Source organism: Hippocampus zosterae, chromosome 7 (assembly GCF_025434085.1).
Source record: "Hippocampus zosterae strain Florida chromosome 7, ASM2543408v3, whole genome shotgun sequence".
NCBI classification, from domain to species: domain Eukaryota; kingdom Metazoa; phylum Chordata; class Actinopteri; order Syngnathiformes; family Syngnathidae; genus Hippocampus; species Hippocampus zosterae.
In genome coordinates, this window is record NC_067457.1 from 4861835 (window position 1) to 4879577 (window position 17743).

Sequence of the window (17743 nt, forward strand, 5' to 3'; positions counted from 1 at the left end):
TGTTTTCTCAGCGCACCCAAAAGAGTACATACACCAACAAAGATCGCAATCCGTAACCTGGTGCTTTTGCTGTGCCGCCTACTCAAAGTGATGTCAAGACTCTTCAAAAAAGTTTCACTAATCCCGAGAGAGGCTTCTTAAGTTCTAGCGTGTGCTTTGCTATGGTGTGCTTTGCAATATATGCGCTGACTGATAAAATGGTTGACAGGAAAGTGCCGCTGGTACTTTTATTGGGGGACTGAGAACGCTAGAATTGAAGAGGCCTTTCATGTCTGTCAGGCATATCAATAATATGGAAGAGTACCGACAAAAAGCACGCCAAACTCCCACTAATTCCAGACCACACCTGCTGCTAAATATCAAAAACATCACAAAATCACCTCGGGCAGGCCTTAATCACACAACACAAGGATAACACAGACAAGTGACAGCTCCACTTGACACCACAGAGCACCCACGACAACTACATGCAGAAGAAGAAGAAAATACAAAAGGTGTTTATAAAAAAAAGTTTACAAACTAGTCGTGTTTGCGGTGACGGGAATCGTGATTGGTTGATCAACCTCACTCCCTTCCTCCTCCTGCTTCTCCCCCTCCGAGTGTCGGCCTACTCTTCCTTCCGCTTGGCTGCTCAACCTCGGTTCTCTCAGCGCTAGCAGACGGTGTGGATGTGGTGCCGATGGTGCTGGTGCAGGCGGAGCTAGCGGCGCGTGCGGAGCGGGAACGTCTTAGCTGGTTCCGAAAAGGACGCATCCCTGCAGTTCTCTCGGTCCTCAACAGGAGGTGCTGTCGCCTCTAACTTCAGCTCCCTTGGGAATGGTTCAGTCCAAAGGGTAAGGTGTATGCCTACCGATGTACCTTGGTGTCACTTGCTCTCCATATTGGGTGGCTTTTGGCTAAACTGTGTGTAAATATATTTTTTTTGGGATCGCTTGTGCTTTCAAAAGTGAGAGTCTCCAATGGAATTCTAAATGTAGAAGATCACTTCTCTAAGGGGTCCAAACCTGGACTTGCATATGTTGCATTCAACCTCTCTGGGCACTGTGCTTCTTATTGCTGTAGGATTTAAAAAAAATAAATTTAAAAAAAGCGTTGTTGTTCTCTCGGTGGCTAAACAAAGGTTGTATGAGTACCAACACTGAGTGTCATCTTAAATAAAATGGGAGCCACTGGTGTCACTGCAGGTGTTCAATGTTTGTGTGTTGGTCACTTCTTGAGAAGGTGCAGAGGAGGTATGAGATAAAGTGCTGCCCAAATCCTCAAAAGTTTCCAAAAGTGTATCCAAAGGACTGATGGAATTGATAAAATAATCAGTGAGATAATTTGAGCAATTTGCATAGTTTAGAATATCCAAATTTGAACCCGTAGCTAGATTAAAATCATCTAAAGTGGTTGGAAAGTCCAAACGACTATCAGACGTTTTATCAAACGAGCTTGATCCTGCTTTAAACGTGGTGAATTTGGTGTTGGCGGTTGTGTCTCCGCCAGCAGCGTTTGATATTTCGAGCTGTACCGTAGTCGCCTGTACAGGGACCAGGGGGACAACTACAGGGGTACACGTGGGCTCTTGATCACCGCCGTCTACGTCCGTGTCCCTGACCCTGTACCTGCCCGCGGAGTAGGAATGCTCACCAATTTGAAAAAACTGGAGCCTCTCCTCCACCATGTCTCTCTTGCTCATGTCAATCGCACCACTGCGCGTCATCTCAAACATCTTTCCCTCGTGGAACGGGAAGGGGTTGGGCTCGCTCGTCGGCGTGCTATCGTCTGTCGGCGTGCGGGCAGGGGTGCTGTCGGGCGTCGTGGCCTGAGATTGCTCGTCGACCGCTAGTCCAAAAGGCTTTGGCTCACCGTTGCTTGCCAGCGCCTCTCCCATGTCGACAATGTCTTCCTCGGCACCTTTACTGGGCCAGGGGTCAAAGTCCAACCCTTTAGTCGCGACAGTCTTAAAAGGAGAATTAAACTCCTCTTCCAATTTATAGCTAAAGTATGTATCTGAAAATCCCTCTTTTGCTGAGAGTTTTTGTCCATTCGTTTCAACGGCGTCTTTTTGAGCGTCATTCGGTTTCTTAACATCTGATGGCAAATCCTTCAAACATTCCTCGGGGGTTTTCTCCTCTTCAATAACTTCTAGTTTAGTCGGAGGAAATGAACGGTCTAAAGGCCTGAAATTGTCAGTCCCCCAGACATCTCGCCTGCCGTCCAGGGAGCCTAACGACTTCAAGTCGGCTTGTTCGTACAGTCCATCGTCCTCATCTTGGAGGTCGTAGCCATCAAGGGAATCGATCTCTGTTGCGTCAGTGTCGTGAGAAAATTCAGCTGTTGTGGCTAGCGAACAGTCTGTTATGGACTGGTCGTTTCCATTTTGTTCACATTCATCGTCCTCCCCCTTGCCATTGGAACCGTTGGTTCCAACCAGACGATCTTTGTCATTTCCGTTCTTGTCATGTTTTTTCATTTCGGCCTGATTTTCCTTCTCCTCCTTCTTTTGGCCTGCCACTTCCCAAGGAGCTTTAAAAGTGAATTTCTTCGAGGGACTCGGGTGAAAGATTGACTCTTCATCATCGTCGTCCTCACCGTTGAACTGATTATCTTCCACCTCAGGCGGCACCGGCGAAGGGGGCTGAATACGTATTATTGGTTCAATCAGTAGCTTCTCCTGTTCTTCCTGTAAATTCACCTCCATCATTTCCGTCTCAGTTTCTGACGAAGCGCAAGAACCTTTCTTGTCTGGATCAGAAGTTTCGGAGAGGTCCAAAGGAGGCGGAGGAGGAAATTCGATGTATGCAAGGCCTTTGTCGATGGAGGCCTCCTGTCCGGTTTTATAATTATACCCGTTAACTGTGCTTTCTTGCAGGATGGAAGTGTTCTCTAATCTCTGATAGTTATCCGTCATTGTTTCCTGCATGTTAGCATTAGCGAGGTCTGCTTGGGCAGTGTTGATGCTAGTTTTGATTTCAGACGTGGTCTCTTTCAAAAAGATGATGCCTCTTCCTTGGTCATCTTGTTCGAATTCCTCAGGTACCTCCATGATTGGGCTGGGTTTATCTGGTACCAACCCCATAAAGCCATCAGGGGTCTTTGCAGTGAGGTCATAGCTGACCTCCTCGGAGCTGGGGGTCTCTGGTGTCAGGGGGCTTTTACCTGAGCTATCTATGAAGGAGATCTGTTCTAGGGTGTCATCATCTGGGCTGAGTGGACCAAGTCCAGAAACTGACTTCTGCTTGACAGCATGCAGACCCCCTTTGGCCTCCCTTTCAGCCTGGCGGCCAACCTGTAGACTGACATAAACTGGTAATGTTTTAATGCCTTTGAAATTTTCTTTAGGTGCTGCGGCAGCCGGAGTCGTCATGACTTTTTCCAGAATATCCCTGGAACTGACCAAGTTATTCAAGTTTGAATCCTTTGGGGCATTGTCAAGGATTTCAAACGTAACATTTTCATTTGTTTTGGTGGAGGTTGCCTCAAGGCTTTTACTTTTACATAATGTTGGAATCTGGGAGGGTTTTGTTAGTGGATGTTTCTTAGGGAGGTCATTATAAATCAATGTTGTTCTGAGAGGAATTTGAGATTCAGATTTTTTCCTTCCGTTTTTATTCATAAGGTCATCACTATCTATTCTTGATACCTCTGTTGAGGCTTTCTTTGTGACATGATGTTCGTTAGCATCACTATCTTTCTCTGAAAATGTTTTTTGTACCGACACGTTTGGGACATTTCTATTTGGAAACAGTTTGGGGGACTTGGGTGACACCAAAGCCACTTTAGTGCTAACTGTGTCTTCATTATTATTTTGGGGTATTTCCCCCTGGGATGTTTCAGTAACTTTTTTTCTATCCGCAAAAAACTGGTAAACCGGGAGTTTGCTCTCCTGTAATTTCGTTACAGAAGGTTTTGGTTGAACTGGAGGGGGTGTTTTGCTTGGTCTAGACTGAGGTCGTTTCTGAGCCTCAGATTCGAACTTCATCCTCACAGATTTTACATGTGAGGGAGAGGAGGGCTCCGACGCACAGGTCTTAGATTGTTGGCTTTTCTGAGGACTGCCTGGCAAGCCACAGCTTTTCTTTTCATTGGGTAAAATGCTACCAAATGTTTGACCAACAGAAGGCTCCCCGAGTTTGGTTTTACTGAATGCCTCGTCCCCTGTCTTAGTTTTTTGAGGGCTGCTGCATGCTGAGCTTGGCCAAGACCTCGGCTCTTTGAGTTCTCGTCGCATAGGCTTTCTTTCAGGTGACTGAAGTTCATCATTAAGCTTTTCTGTTTTATCGCGGAAAAATTGAGAAACCTCAGAGAGTTTTTCTTCCGCTTCTTTTACAGTTTGATCCACCCTGTCCTCATATAGTAGCTTGTCCCTGCTCCTGTCATGTTTATCCTCAGTAAATCTCATCCAGACTGCATGCTTGGGGCTACCTTGTTCAGTTGAATAATGGAGCACTGTAACTTTATCAAACTGTGGCGATTCATCTCGATGCAAAAATGTTCCTGCTTTCGAGGACCCATCTTTGGACTTGGATATAAACTCCCTTTTAGGGCTATCTTGATGCTCAGAGGTTAGGTTCCTGTCAGTCTTCATTGCGGAATCTTCTGTGTCTGAATGACATGTGGAGGATGCTTCTAGTTTCTCGGAGAGGAGCATTTTTTCAGCAAACCCGTAGGACTCTCCTCTGATCTCCGATAGCTCATCATCGTAGTATTCTATGGAATGCTGACTGAGCAGCTTTAGCGCTTTGTAGGAATCGTCCGCTATCAATTGAGCAGAGTTTGGCCGACTGTCCTCCTCCTGCGAAACTGGTGTGTTAACGCGAGATGTTTCCAGGAAAGGGGGCAGGTATTCTTCAGCAATCAGTTCCTCCTCTTCCTGCTGGCTCTCATCATAATCAAGCAGTTCCTTAACGGTCCGGTCCCCTTTATAGACATACAGCTCAGGGTGTTTCTTTGTTTCCTTGATATAAACCTCAGTCGGCTCTGCCGTGCTGTGGCCTTTCTCAATATGAACCTCAATTATCCGTTCTACTTTGGGTTTGGATTTTAAGTCCCTGTTAAGAAATCTTGGCGACAGCTCGTCGCCTTTGACTGAGTCCTGGTTAGCTTTGTGTTCAAAAAGGCCTGCCAGGTCTTTGGACGGGTCCCTACCAGACTGGAAGGCTTTCATGATGTCTCGCACTGACACGGCTTCCTCAATCCCCTCTGCGCTGTCAGTGAGCTGAGACTGATGATAGACCATTCTGGTCGTAGTGGTAATATGAGTCTCCTCTTTAAGACACATGCTCATTGAGTCCTCCTCTGGAACCATCATTTGGATGGAGGCGACTGAGCTTCCTGAAGCTGCACCTGACTCGGCAGAAGAAAGAGCAGAAGCGGCCTCCTCCATCAAGAGAGGCTCATCAGAGAGCCTCTGAACACGGACCCCCTCTAACCTGGTCTCAGACACACTGGGAGGGATGGGAGCATCAGTAAATAAAGGCTTGGGCTCTGTACTTTCTGCACTCTGGGGAGCAGATGGTGTCTTCTCACTCCTAGTCTCAAAGCCACTGTCAGACAGCGGACTCTTATCCTGCTCATGAGACAGCTCCTCTGGGGACTCGAGAATGGCGTCGCCCCCCTGATAAGACTCGGCAAGTTTGCTAAGGTCCTTCTCGGATGGGGACCTGAGCATACCCGACACTGGTGGAGGCATTTTCAGTTTGTGCTCCTGTATTGTCATAGAAGGCTTCAGTATACGTTTTTGTTTCTCTTCCCCTTCCCCTTTCACCTCCTCGTATCTGCTTTTCAATTCTGCCATTTTGGAGAGGGAGCTAGCCCCAATATCGCTGGTTAAAAAGTCGACCACTTTCGCCAAATCAAGGTCATTGTTCGACTGGTGCTTAAGCAGATGTGAGCGCTCATCAAAGTGAGCGTGTCGGTCAGAGAATGTGTTTCTTTGGGCCTCCTCAATCTCATCTGTGGAAAACTCCTCCCAGCCATCCTCTTCAACATTCTCGTTACTTTCATTCACAATATCCTTCTGTAGTATCTCGCTCACCTTCACTAAATCTTCTTTCACTTTCTCAACAAGTTTGTATGGCTCATCGTCTTCTAACTTGGTCTCACGAGGAGTGCTGGTGCGTGACGTTTGGACCGTTTTAGCAGCCGTCTGTGTGTCCGTCTGTAAGATGGCTGTCATTCTCATCAGGTCTTCTTTCATGTCTGCTACATCTTTTAATATCTCCTGGTTGGAGGTGGCGGCGTGATGAATGATGGGTGGCGTGATGTAAGGCGGCGATTTCAACTGGGACTTCATTTTGGAGGCTGTGACACAGGAGGATAGCGATGGAGAGGGTGAGGTGCGATTGGAATCGGGAGGCGCCATTTTGAGAGAGCCTGGCCCTGGTTTAACTGGGGTCTCTAGCATGACGCTGACCAACGAGTATACGGGTACAGTCACTGTATTTGAGGTAACTGCAGGCACTGAGGAGGGAGCGGCAGATCTCAGAGGACCGTAAGCAGAATTTGCTGGAGCGGATCTGAGAGAGGATGACATCGATTTAAGCGTGCCATAGCCGGTTGCAGAATAGGAGTCAATGGCTTCATTTATGGCAGCACTGATGCCAGTTGTGGCTGCCTGGGTGGTGGCTTGTATCCGCTCTTGAAGGCTTCTCTCTGACAGGAGTCGGGAAGAAGGTGAGGAGGGTGTAGATGAGGACGACGCATATTTGACGGGTGAAACATTTCCGTTCACCCTGGGCAATTCCGATGACGCAATGGCTGTCTTCCCGGTCGAGGTCACCGATGACAAGGAGGTTTTTCCCACCCGAGAAGACAGGCTCGAATCAGGAGAGGTCTTCAAAGAGGGCAGGGTGGAGAGGCTTGTAGCAGACGAAGGATGTGGAGCTCCTGTGTCTATCTTAAAAGACATACTAGAACTGTAGATGCTGTAAGGTTTCTTTGGTGAGATTGGAGCAGCTGGGGACTTATCTGGTATGTAACCATTGGGTAGAGAGTGAACTGGAGAGGTCCTCGATGCGTAGGGTGAAGAAAGACTTTTGATAGAAGCAGGATCTGTTGCAGGTTTACATGGAACTCGAGAGGACACCAAGCCGGCGGAGGCCTGGACAGGATAGTGAGCCTGCTGGACAACCGTTTTAATGGGTGATGGTATAGTCCTGTAAGACCTCACCGGGGACGAAGGAAGTATGTCAGGGGATGCCGGATTGGGTGCTTGCAATGGAGCTGCCATGCTGGCTCTAATTGGAGAAGAACATGCAGGTGATGGGGTGAAGGGCCAGGCGGATTTCAGTGGAGAAGCAGCTGCTGAGCCGGCCGATGAATCGGCAACGATGACGGAACCGCCCACTCCGCCGAGCTTTGCTTGGCCAGGGAGGGTAAGAGGAGCAGTCGACCATGAGGCGTAAGGTCTGGTTGGAAAGACAGGTTTGTGAGGGTGACCAGCAGGCAGTGCTCTTGTGGCTGGTGTGCTTCGCTCAACTGCTGTTTCTTCGGCGGAATTTGGAGAAACAATGATGGAGAAGTAATGGGAAAAGAAATCAAAAGGATGTGTAATAGTCAACAAAAATGTGAAAAGAAAAGATGATGCGGAAGAAGAAGGGATCAGAGGAGGGAGAGTTGGTCAGTGAAATATTTCTGTTATTAAAGGAACAACAAACAGCGGTTTCTTCAAGTGATGAGATATTCAAGTGTTCTCTTGAACACTGACAACCACAACAAAATAGATGATTCATATCGAAGCCCAAAAAGCAGCAAAGAAAAACAAAGACAATGGCACTGAATTGGCAACGGAAAAATGGCAGGACAAATGCACCAGGATTACTTCAAAAGCAGCTCCTCATGAAATGTTCTCAAAGCAGCAAATGGATTCTGCGTCTAGTTTCAAACCACTTTGAAAGTGCCTTTTATCTGTTTGGTCCCAATGTTATACATGGCCCTTAATGTCAGGCCACACAAGCCCTTTGCCTTTTTTTTTTTAAATGACAAAATGTGTCCTCCAACACTGACGTTTGGTCCATTTTGTCATGCGCAGTCCAGAAAAAGATGGTGACAAGCGTACACTACAGAAAGAAAACACCAGCCAAAATCAAGACCTCCGAACATGCACGGCTGTTCCACAAAACAACAACTGCCACTTCACCATAGAGAGCTAAAAAAGTCAACATGGGACAAATGAAAAGTCAAGCAAATCTTTCTTTGACCACCTCTGTCGGAATACCTTAAAACATTGTGACGGTTGGACATTCAAAGAAAGATTCTGATGTTGACTATTAAAACAATCGGAGCCAGAAGAACAAGAAATCAAAACAACGTGGGCAAGCACTGCACAACGGTTCCAAAACCATTCGTGAAAAAAAAAGATGTACCATGTCTTAAACAAGCATGTGTCAGGATGAGAAATGTTAATTTACTACAACGCCTCGGACAAATGAATAATGAAAATCATCACAAGCGTTTTTTTTTTTTTTTTAATTGAAGGGTTTCTTTTGTTGTTGTTAGTGAAAAGGACAAAACTCACTCAGTGCAGGCTCGGCGAGATAGCTGTAGCGCTTACGTAAGGCTAGCGATGCAAAGGTATGACGTCGCTCGGGCTTTTCAGTCTGCAACAATAGCAAACAACACAAGTTGGCTATCAGGTGAACGCAGCTCGAGAAATCGTACGTTGCAGCCAATTGGAGCAGGATCTGGACTTGGAAAAACACACTCTTATTGAACAGCTAATTTCCGGAATATTTCCAATTGCTTTTTTTGGGGAGATAAAACAGGTTTCATGTTGAACCACTTTCGAAGTACGTAATCTTAAAGGATATTACATTGGATTAAAAAGCAAGTGTCTATATGATATCATGCAAAAGTCAGCACTTGGGCAAGGGAAAGTGTTACATTTCCCTTGGGGCAGCGGCGAGAGTAAGCCTACGCTAAGCAGATCTAGCGGAGGGTAGCGCATGGTGGGGGGCAGGGGGTGTAGTTTACCTCATCCTCGGCATCTGACTCCATTTCCTGGTTCCCAAGATGCATTGCAGAAACGGGCGGGCACGGTTGGGGGGGGGGGGCAAGGGTGAAGAGTTACATAATGGAAAGCAGGAAAGGAGAGGGGGGGGGAGAAACATCAGCGTGTGAAAAAAAAAGAGAGCCATTTACAGAAGCTCCAGAAGCCACCGTGGCAAACGCAGTAAAGAAAAAGTCAACAAACCAACAGTACCAAAAAGCACCATGATAAAAAAAAAAAAAGCCAGCCAAATAGCATCCAAATGAAAACGAAACAGCCAATGTCAAGCAACCACAGCGTACAATAAAGAACCAATCGACAGTGAGAGAAGCCTGAAACAGATAAAAGACACGCTTTGGGACAAGTCTTCCCTCAAGACTTTTAGCCTAGCGCTGCTCCTTCCCTGACGGTGAGGATGGTCATGGAAAGTGATGACACAAAATGGCCACTTTGTGCCTTACCTTTTTGGCTGCGGGCAGCGTGATGTTCAAGTTGCACACGGCCGTTTGCGGCAGGCCTTTTGTGTTCTTGCACTCTTTGAGGAAGGTGAGACGACCGCAAGGCTCCTGGCTGGGGTCTCGTACCTGCGGTGGGCGGGGGGAGGGGGAAGAATGGCTTCTTGATGTACCTCATGCCGTTATGGCTAAATTCCAGAAATACGAGTTCAATTGGACTCTTAGTGAGACTAAACAGTACAGTGAATGTATGGATCGACTTATCCGGGGTCGGGGGACAACACCGGGGGCAACAGCTTGAGCGAGTGTGTGTGTAAAGAACTGAACGACTGTCTAACAGTCTAACCCAGGGGTGCCCATTAGGTAGATCCTGATCTACCGGTAGATCTAAGACAGGTCCCAAGTAGATCCGAGGAGTGTTGAGAAGAAAAAAAACAAACAACCATTTTTGTGTCTTTGTACATGTTAGTAATACATTTTTTTGTGTTAATATACACTGCACACTAATCAGTCTCATTTTCACTAAAAAAAATATTTAAAAAATAAAATAAAGCAGGTAAATCTTAAATTTGTGTGTGTGTGTGTGTGTGTGTGTGCGTGCGCGCGCCAGTAAGGGTAGATCCCGTGAGGTTAGTTGATCAAAAAGTAGATCTTCTATCCAAAAAGTTTGGGCACCCCTGGGACTCTAATCGTACTGATGACAACTAATGAAATTTTTTGGGGGGAACTTTTCCTACGCCCTTGCCTTGCATGTCCCAATTAGCGCAATTGGAATAAACTGGCTCACGCACAGGAAAGAGGGGTTGAACCAAGCAATAAACCCACGACGATTGATTGTACAGATCCTGGTTGGAGGTTAGCGGGTCGATCGATGACAGAGGCAACTAGGTTACTGCCTGTGAATGGAGTTTTTTTTTTTTTTAATGTAGTGGGTGTGTCTTCAGTACCTTGACGCAGAAAGGCAAGCGGTTTTCCTTGAAGGCGTAGAAGTTGAGCACTAACTGTTGACCGCTTTTGGTCAGGGGAGCCAAGTTTCCATAGCAATCCACATAAATGGGCCGACCCTCGAGGACCTGAACACACACACGCACAAACACAAAAGCAGCCAGAACCATCACTCCAATCATTTAAACACCGCATATGTAAATAATGTCGCCAGGTCCGGACCCCGAATATCAAGTCTTGATTCCAAATAAGTACCTCGATGTCTTTGCTCCTGGCCACCTCCTCAAAGTTCTCCTGCTGCTCTAGGGTCTTGTCCACCTTGTCGTCAGTCATACAGAAGCACCTCAGCCTGGATTCCACCGGGTCGTTCATCTTGGCGAACACCACAAACTTGGCCATGTAGGGCACACAGATCAGCTCCCTGTAGAGCTGCGAGGCCAAACCCACCGTCTCTGGGATTTGGTGGCAGTCAGCCAGCCAGAACCTGCTCACAAACACCCAATAAGGACGCGAGGCGCGACTCTTGACGTGCGAGAAGAAGCCCGACTCCTCACCGTGCCGAAACGTTGGTTGTGAAAGATACGCAGTCGTTGACGAAAGTCAGCGGAGTCGTACCCGTGATGTCTTCCCACTGTGCTGGCGATGTACCACCTGCCAAACAATACAAGGGAAGGATTTCATCTTCCGTCCTGGTGTTTTGTTTTTCTTACATACACTGTCTGAGGTCGTGCTAATGTTTGGGATGTGGGCAATTTTTTTATTTTTTTTCGCAGGCCATCATACAAAATTGTGGTGACCGAGTCATGCTAACAATACCACTTCACCTGTGATGCTGCAGAGAAGGCGGAGACAGGGCGTGCAGTCTCCTTTGTAGCCGTTGGAAAGCCCCTCGCCCGAGAGCGGCGGGACCGGGATTGTCATCGTGATGGGCTTGTGAAACTTCCTCCGTCTGGGCTCCACTGTCACGATGGGGCTGAAGGTCGCACGGTTTCCTAAGATCTTTTTCACCGTTTCGTCGGGTACCGGCTGGGCCTTGAGAGAACGGAAGAAAAATGGTCTAAGGGTATTTATTATTTTTTTTAATTTCACAGAAAATTACTGTTAGCACACCGTCGTGAAAGCATTCAGAGCGTAGCTTGTAAAGTCGCATAAAAACACTTCTCGCTGTACTCACCTGCAGGCCAACTTTGATCTTTTTGGTAAGCGCACCCTCTGGAAAAGAGGCCTGAACCAATGGGACGCTCCGGCTGCACAAAGTCCCGCCCTCGGGTCCCATCTGATGAGTTTCCTGCCTGATGCGAGACACCACGGCAAAGTACTGAGGGAAATCTTTGGTGATGATGCGGCAAATCCTCTTCCTCTGCAACTCTTCAGCATTGTCCAGTTCTGCGAGGGCGTCATATACGTTAGACGAAGTGACATTTATTGAGAAATTTGACAAGCCTTCACCTTCATCCATGCCGTTGAGGAGCTGACGCAGCTCCTCGGTCTTGCAGTCGTACAGATGCTCCTTCCAGGTTTCTCCGTTCTCGCTTCGCAGGAGGATCAGTTCACGCTCTTGCCCCCGCATGGAGCCAAAATGGGGGATCTCCACGATCACGGGCCTAGTAGGGAACAAATCGTAGATTGCGTCATGCGGCATTCCAAAAAAAAAGTTGACCCGAGTTGTTGCTCTACCATCTCGACCAGTGATGGGCAACTCCGGTCCTTGAGGGCCACTGTACTGCATGTTTGAGATGATTCACCCCCCCAACCCCCCCTGACACATCTGATTCAAATGATCATCTCATCTGCAAGCTCTTCAGGAGCCCCATAACGATCCTGATCATTTGAGTTAGCTGCGCTGCAGGAGGGGAAACATCTAAAACATGCAGAATAGCGCTCGCCCACCCCGATCTGGATACGACACGCAGACTAGAGAACTAGAGAGAGTGCAGGAGCGAATGGATTGTGGTTCTGCCAAGTGTTTTAAGCCACGTTTACACCAAGCGCAACAAGATTTTTTTGAATTTTGATACCCCTCACATCCTTATTTTTATTTTTATTTTTTAAATGGAAACTCCCAACAACAGAAGCCGTTTGGCAGAAACGGGGCTTGAGAGTCGTTCAACGGCACATTGAGGATGTCAGAAGCCGGACGGAGATAAAGGAAGGTCGAGGGAGAAACCTTTAAGAAGCAAAGCGCACAACAGCACAAGACGAGCAAGAAACCACCAGATGACAACTTCACGGGGAGAAACAGAAGAGCAGTGGACACTAGTGGGTTCTTTGATTTTCTTTTTGGTAAATTGCCCCAAAGAATGTCATGATTTACTCTATATGTGTGTTAGTTATGTGGGGTGAGGCCTTCGTCACATCGCAATCTAATGTTTTTTTTTTTTCTTCCTTTAAATCCAGAAGAATTCACACAGGAAGTGGATATTGTCGACACTGATCACAGGCTCACTGTTCCTTGATTTTCGGAAAAAAACCATCCAAAGAGTCAAGCCGCGCCTTGAAACAAAAGACACATGCCCAAATAAATAAAGCAGTCCAGCCCAAAATAAGCCAACCGAGACCAGTGATGTCATTGGCCTCGCCCAAAAAAAAACAACGCCCTTGGAGATGAAAATAGTTAAAGTAACTGGATGGATTCCAAGCTACAAGATGTAGTTTCAGGAAGAATGTACCATTTGATAAGATGGACAAATTAATGCAAGTTGAACCTTGCTATTCCCATTTTGTAAATCACGAGAACAAGGCGAGAGCTGAAAATTGATCAGCAGGACCTCCTCGCCCCTGCAAGGTTTCAAGCACAGAACCAAGTGGCCACTGAGCTTAGTGCGTCATCAGAGACTGGTAGACTCACAGAAAGGAATGGAAATGGACTTCCTGGACTCTGTTGTTAATTTTGCTGTTCATTCAGCTCTGTGTTAAGACGAGCAAATTGTCCAAAAAGTATTGAAAGATTCAGCAGTTGAACATTCGGAAGTTTTGAGACGGTCCAATTAGGTAATTATAGAGAGCGTCTTTTTGCGAGTAGTTTATATTCTGTCTCAATCACCAAATTCTTCCCAAAACTACACGCTGACCCGATAGCATGGTGGCAGATGTGTGGAACAATCATCATGAGGCATCAGCCTGCTGCGTTGGGACTGGGGTGGCGGGCGTAGGGAAGAGCAGAGAATTATTGGAGAACGGATGCTATGGGTTTTTTTTTTTTGTGGGGGTGGGGGGGTTCCTCTCCATGTTCCTACCCAACAAATCTAGTTCCTCGGGGTCCCAGCTGGAGCACTGCGCTAACCAGGCTCTCGCCTTCATTAAGAGCTGGCGGCATTCTGGGGAGATGTAGCTTACTGCGGCTCACACACACACACACACACACACACACGCACACACACACACGCACACGCACGCGCACACACACAAAAGACACACGCAACACAAGTCGGGTGAGGTCAATAAACGGAGACTTGAATGGAAATGTCACTTTGGTTGGTGGGAAGGAAGTTTTGCACTTTGCTGGCACAAAATTCCAGCTGATGTCCGAAGTGACAAAATGGTGAGAAGGTGATTTGGGTTCAAATTTAAGTATTCAAGCCCGGGGAAGGGTTTCAGAGTTTCATTGCTGGTCTCAGGGGTAATTTTTCTCATTTAGAGTTCGTCTTGGGTTTCAATTAGGGTTTCAAGTGAATTTTTTTCCCCACCCAGCACCAAATAAAAATGTCAAATCAAGCTTTTCACAATAAAAGAAATGGGCTTTGTTTGGACTATTTCCTTGGGCGAGTGCAGGAGATTAAAAGTTTGGAGACAAAATATAGAGTAGAGTGGCCACGCGGATGGCTGGAAATGGCGGCGGGCAGAAAGCAAAAGTGCAGAAAAGCTGCTTAGCAAAGCTTTCGGGGGGGGGGGAGAAAAAGTTAAAAATCATGCAGTCTCACCCCAGGAAGTGCGCTCCTGCCGGGCCCACCTCCACCAGCCGGCTGGCCAGACCTTCGCCCTCCACCATGGGGGGCGGCGACGCCAGCTTGTGTCGCTTGACCAGGCGGCACGTGATGCGCGTGGGCGCCGTGCACTTCCTGGGCGGGATGATGATGCGCATGCCGTTGTGGCGGCTGCCCCGCATGGACCCGCCGCGGGCGTCCACCATGAAGCTCACCAAGAACCTGAAGAAAAGATGAGGAGGAATAGGAGGACGATGAGGAGGACACGGAACAGGGAGTCAGGAGCATTCTGGAGGCGGTGAAAACGTCTGTTTGGATAGCCTCGATAGTTTGCGGGGGAGTAGAGCCGAACCAGAATGCTCAGACGTCTGCGGCACTTCGACAACAGGACAGGCTGAAGTTTATTTGAGGGGGTGCTGTGGTGATGCGTGCAATTGTCTTCAAGTGTATTTCGGGCAAACTCCATCCATTTTCCATACCCCTCGTCTACCCTGGGGTACACCCCGGACTGTTTGCCAAAACCAATCGCAGAAGACGCACGTACACACGCGTACACAAAAACACAATCACGGACACGATCCGAGTTGTGTCCAAAGGTGTTAGTAGAGGGAAAAAAAAAACCACACCGTGCATTCGAGTAATTTCATTTAGTGTATTTACAGCAAAGTGTTATGATCTGTCCTCCAAATATACGATCACAAAAACTCCACCGCAAGTCTGGAAGGGCACATTCGATGTCGGAGGGGAACAACAAACAGCAGCTGCTGTGAGTGGACAAAGGGAGGAGTGGGGGATGGGGTGAGGGGGGGTGCGTGAGTGGAAAGGACACAATCCGGGTCGCAAGGGGGAGGCGGCCGGCAACAACGGGGACGAATCAATCCAATCCAATCAATCAATCAATCACAGCCAGTTAGTCAGTCGTCACCTGCTGTCGTACTGCGGGAGCGGAGAGGAAAAACTGCGGGATGGACGACAACAGAACTTAAACTTACTCGTGTTGTTGCACATTACTAAAAAGAAGACAAACTGTTGAGACTTTCTTAAATAGAAGAAAAAAATGGGGCAGCCCAACCCCCCCCCCCCCAAAAAAAATATATTTTACATTTATTGCATGTTTTAGGTTTCGTTTTAAATGTCACTTAATGTCTAAAAATTGATGCTCGTCATTTTTTTTTTTTTTACAATCTTAGCATTTACTAGATCTCAGAAAAGTGTATAGCTTAAAAAAATAAAAATTTTAAAAAACGCGCTCAACTTACCCGGAGTGGACCGGGGAAGATACGAGATTGACGTTGTCCATTGCATCTGGTGTCCAACTGTACCTCCTCAGCGAGTCGTTGTCGCAGTCTTTGGCCCCCGCCAAGTGCTGCCCGGACCACACGGTAAGGTTACATCCAAGAGATTTTACATCACTAACATTAAAAAGATGACATCACAGTGCCAAAAAGTCATATGGCAAATGTCAAAATAAAGAGAATGGCATGATGTCCTGCAACGAGGTTGCGTGGGTGGACAAACTGCGATGCAAAAGGAACGAAACAAGGCAACTTCGCAAAAAAAATAAAGTGAGTCACCGTAACGTTGACATGTACCTTGTTGTGTTGTTCGACAATGAAAGACCTTTCCTTACAGAGCATCTGCGGCAGCGTGGGAGCAGACAGGAAATTAGTCCTTACGTTCCATTCATCGAGCTAAAACGTTCACCGACGCGTTATCGCGAACAAAATATTGCCTCGGTCACACGGACACGCAGCGATGCCAAATATGGTCGCGCCATCTTGTCGATGGCAGAATTGACCGCTAAATCACATTTTCTCTTTCCCGCAAGCCGTGATGAGATCGCGATCGGTTGCTTTCGGGACGCGTGGGGGGGGGTTGAATTGAATTGATTGACAACCACCCCTCAATAAATGACAAGAGTCCCGTACCATGTCCTTGTTGGGCGCCAGCATCTCTTCGATCATCATGCTGTCCCTCGTGAAGGAGCTGCGGTTGAGCGTGTTGGACCTGTCGGAACTGAAGGAACGCAGACTTGGGCGCGGGGTTGGAGCGGTGGGCAGGTTCACGGGTTACCGAGACAACAGCCAAAATGATGGGTGGGGGGGGCATGGTAAAAAAAGGGAAAGTGAACAGAAAGTAGGGGTGGGGGGTGGGAAAGGTCACATTAAATGCATGCAGCTTCCAGGAACCAGAACCATCACATTTCTTTGATTTTTCAAACAACTCGGAGTACCCTCCCACAAAGACTGCAAGACACATTAAAAAAAAATAAAAATAAAAACGAACTGAGGTTTTCAAGCCCCCCCACGCATCACGGAGAGCTAGAAAAATGCACTTAAAAAGGGGTGACTTGTGTGATATCTCACTTCAATGAAATGATGCAGTTTATGAAATATAAGCAGATGCGGGACATCATATGGATGAATATATCGTATTGACGCATTCTTGTGTGATGACCACACCCCCCCACCCCCCGCCCGTTCCTATCTCCAGGCCAAATGATTCAGCAAAACCGCGGCTGAGGCAACTCCAACTTCATATTTATGACATACGCGTTCACCCGTACGATTTTCTGTCACTAAAATGTCGAGTCGGCGCCTGCCAGACATTTCTTTAGTTACCGCAGAAATGTTGTAAATATTTTGTCCCACTTATGGCGCGGAGGACCACCACTAGACATCCACAACAACAAAAACATTATTAATACTTGATCATTACCAGAATTAGTAATTCAGCTCCTTTACCATAAAATGTATATGCACGCACGCTAGTCATAAAAATAATTGGGGATATCGGAAATTCAAATTCGGAATTCCAGGATGAATTTAAAATCTAACAGTTACAAATACAAGTGAACCGAATTTATCTAAACTTCATTTGAGCCGGGCCAGGGAAACTTCATTCAACTCTGCCAGGCGAACAAACACGTTCCAAAGCAAGACTTGAATAAGGATTGGGTGGGGGGTGGGGGGGGGCCGGCCAAAATCCCACAGCTGACTAAATCTGGGGCAAACAAATATGCCGGCAACAAAAATATAGCCTACTGGTTCTCATGCATGTTAATTTCATCCCGAAATCCAATAAATAAAGTATATGAATGACTTTTTACATTTATCTAATGACGCTTTGCATCAAATTATAGAGCGTCTTGACGCAATAGGTTCGGGTCCCCGGAAGCCTGACGGGGGGGGTCGGGAAAAAAATAAGCACAAAAATCACAACAAACAACATTATCATGACCGCCATCACCAACAACAACACACATGAAGATGGCACACACAATGACACAGCTACAAATCAAGTAAGCCAATCAAACGTACATGTGGAAGTTACAATTTCATCTAGCTTGAGGGGTTAGAAGGGGGTTACGGCTTGGGGGGGGGGGGGCCTCAGCAGCATGCCATCAGCCTTACCTGACTTTGGGACTAAGACACAGAGCGCACATG

General features: G+C 47.2%; 1 protein-coding gene across 45 annotated transcripts in view; it reads right to left on the reverse strand.

Annotated features, from left to right (window-relative positions):
- Positions 1-17743, reverse strand: part of LOC127604443 (ankyrin-3-like) — a 51970-nt gene that overhangs the window by 7218 nt on the left and 27009 nt on the right. For 20 of the 45 annotated variants that reach the window (XM_052071484.1, XM_052071488.1, XM_052071479.1 and 17 more), the window contains 16 exons: positions 16226-16328; positions 15890-15934; positions 15557-15663; positions 15223-15255; positions 14295-14519; positions 13611-13709; positions 11824-11978; positions 11549-11760; positions 11199-11406; positions 10929-11025; positions 10630-10858; positions 10377-10502; positions 9436-9558; positions 8959-8985; positions 8504-8585; positions 1633-7473 (listed from right to left, as the gene is read on the reverse strand). In XM_052071484.1, coding sequence (XP_051927444.1) covers positions 1633-7473; positions 8504-8585; positions 8959-8985; positions 9436-9558; positions 10377-10502; positions 10630-10858; positions 10929-11025; positions 11199-11406; positions 11549-11760; positions 11824-11978; positions 13611-13709; positions 14295-14519; positions 15223-15255; positions 15557-15663; positions 15890-15934; positions 16226-16328 — 7712 coding nt within the window. Of the gene's footprint in view, positions 1-1632; positions 7474-8503; positions 8586-8958; positions 8986-9435; positions 9559-10376; positions 10503-10629; positions 10859-10928; positions 11026-11198; positions 11407-11548; positions 11761-11823; positions 11979-13610; positions 13710-14294; positions 14520-15222; positions 15256-15556; positions 15664-15889; positions 15935-16225; positions 16329-17743 lie in introns of those variants that run through there. The other 25 variants (XM_052071499.1, XM_052071498.1, XM_052071496.1 and 22 more) reach the window with 18 other exon arrangements.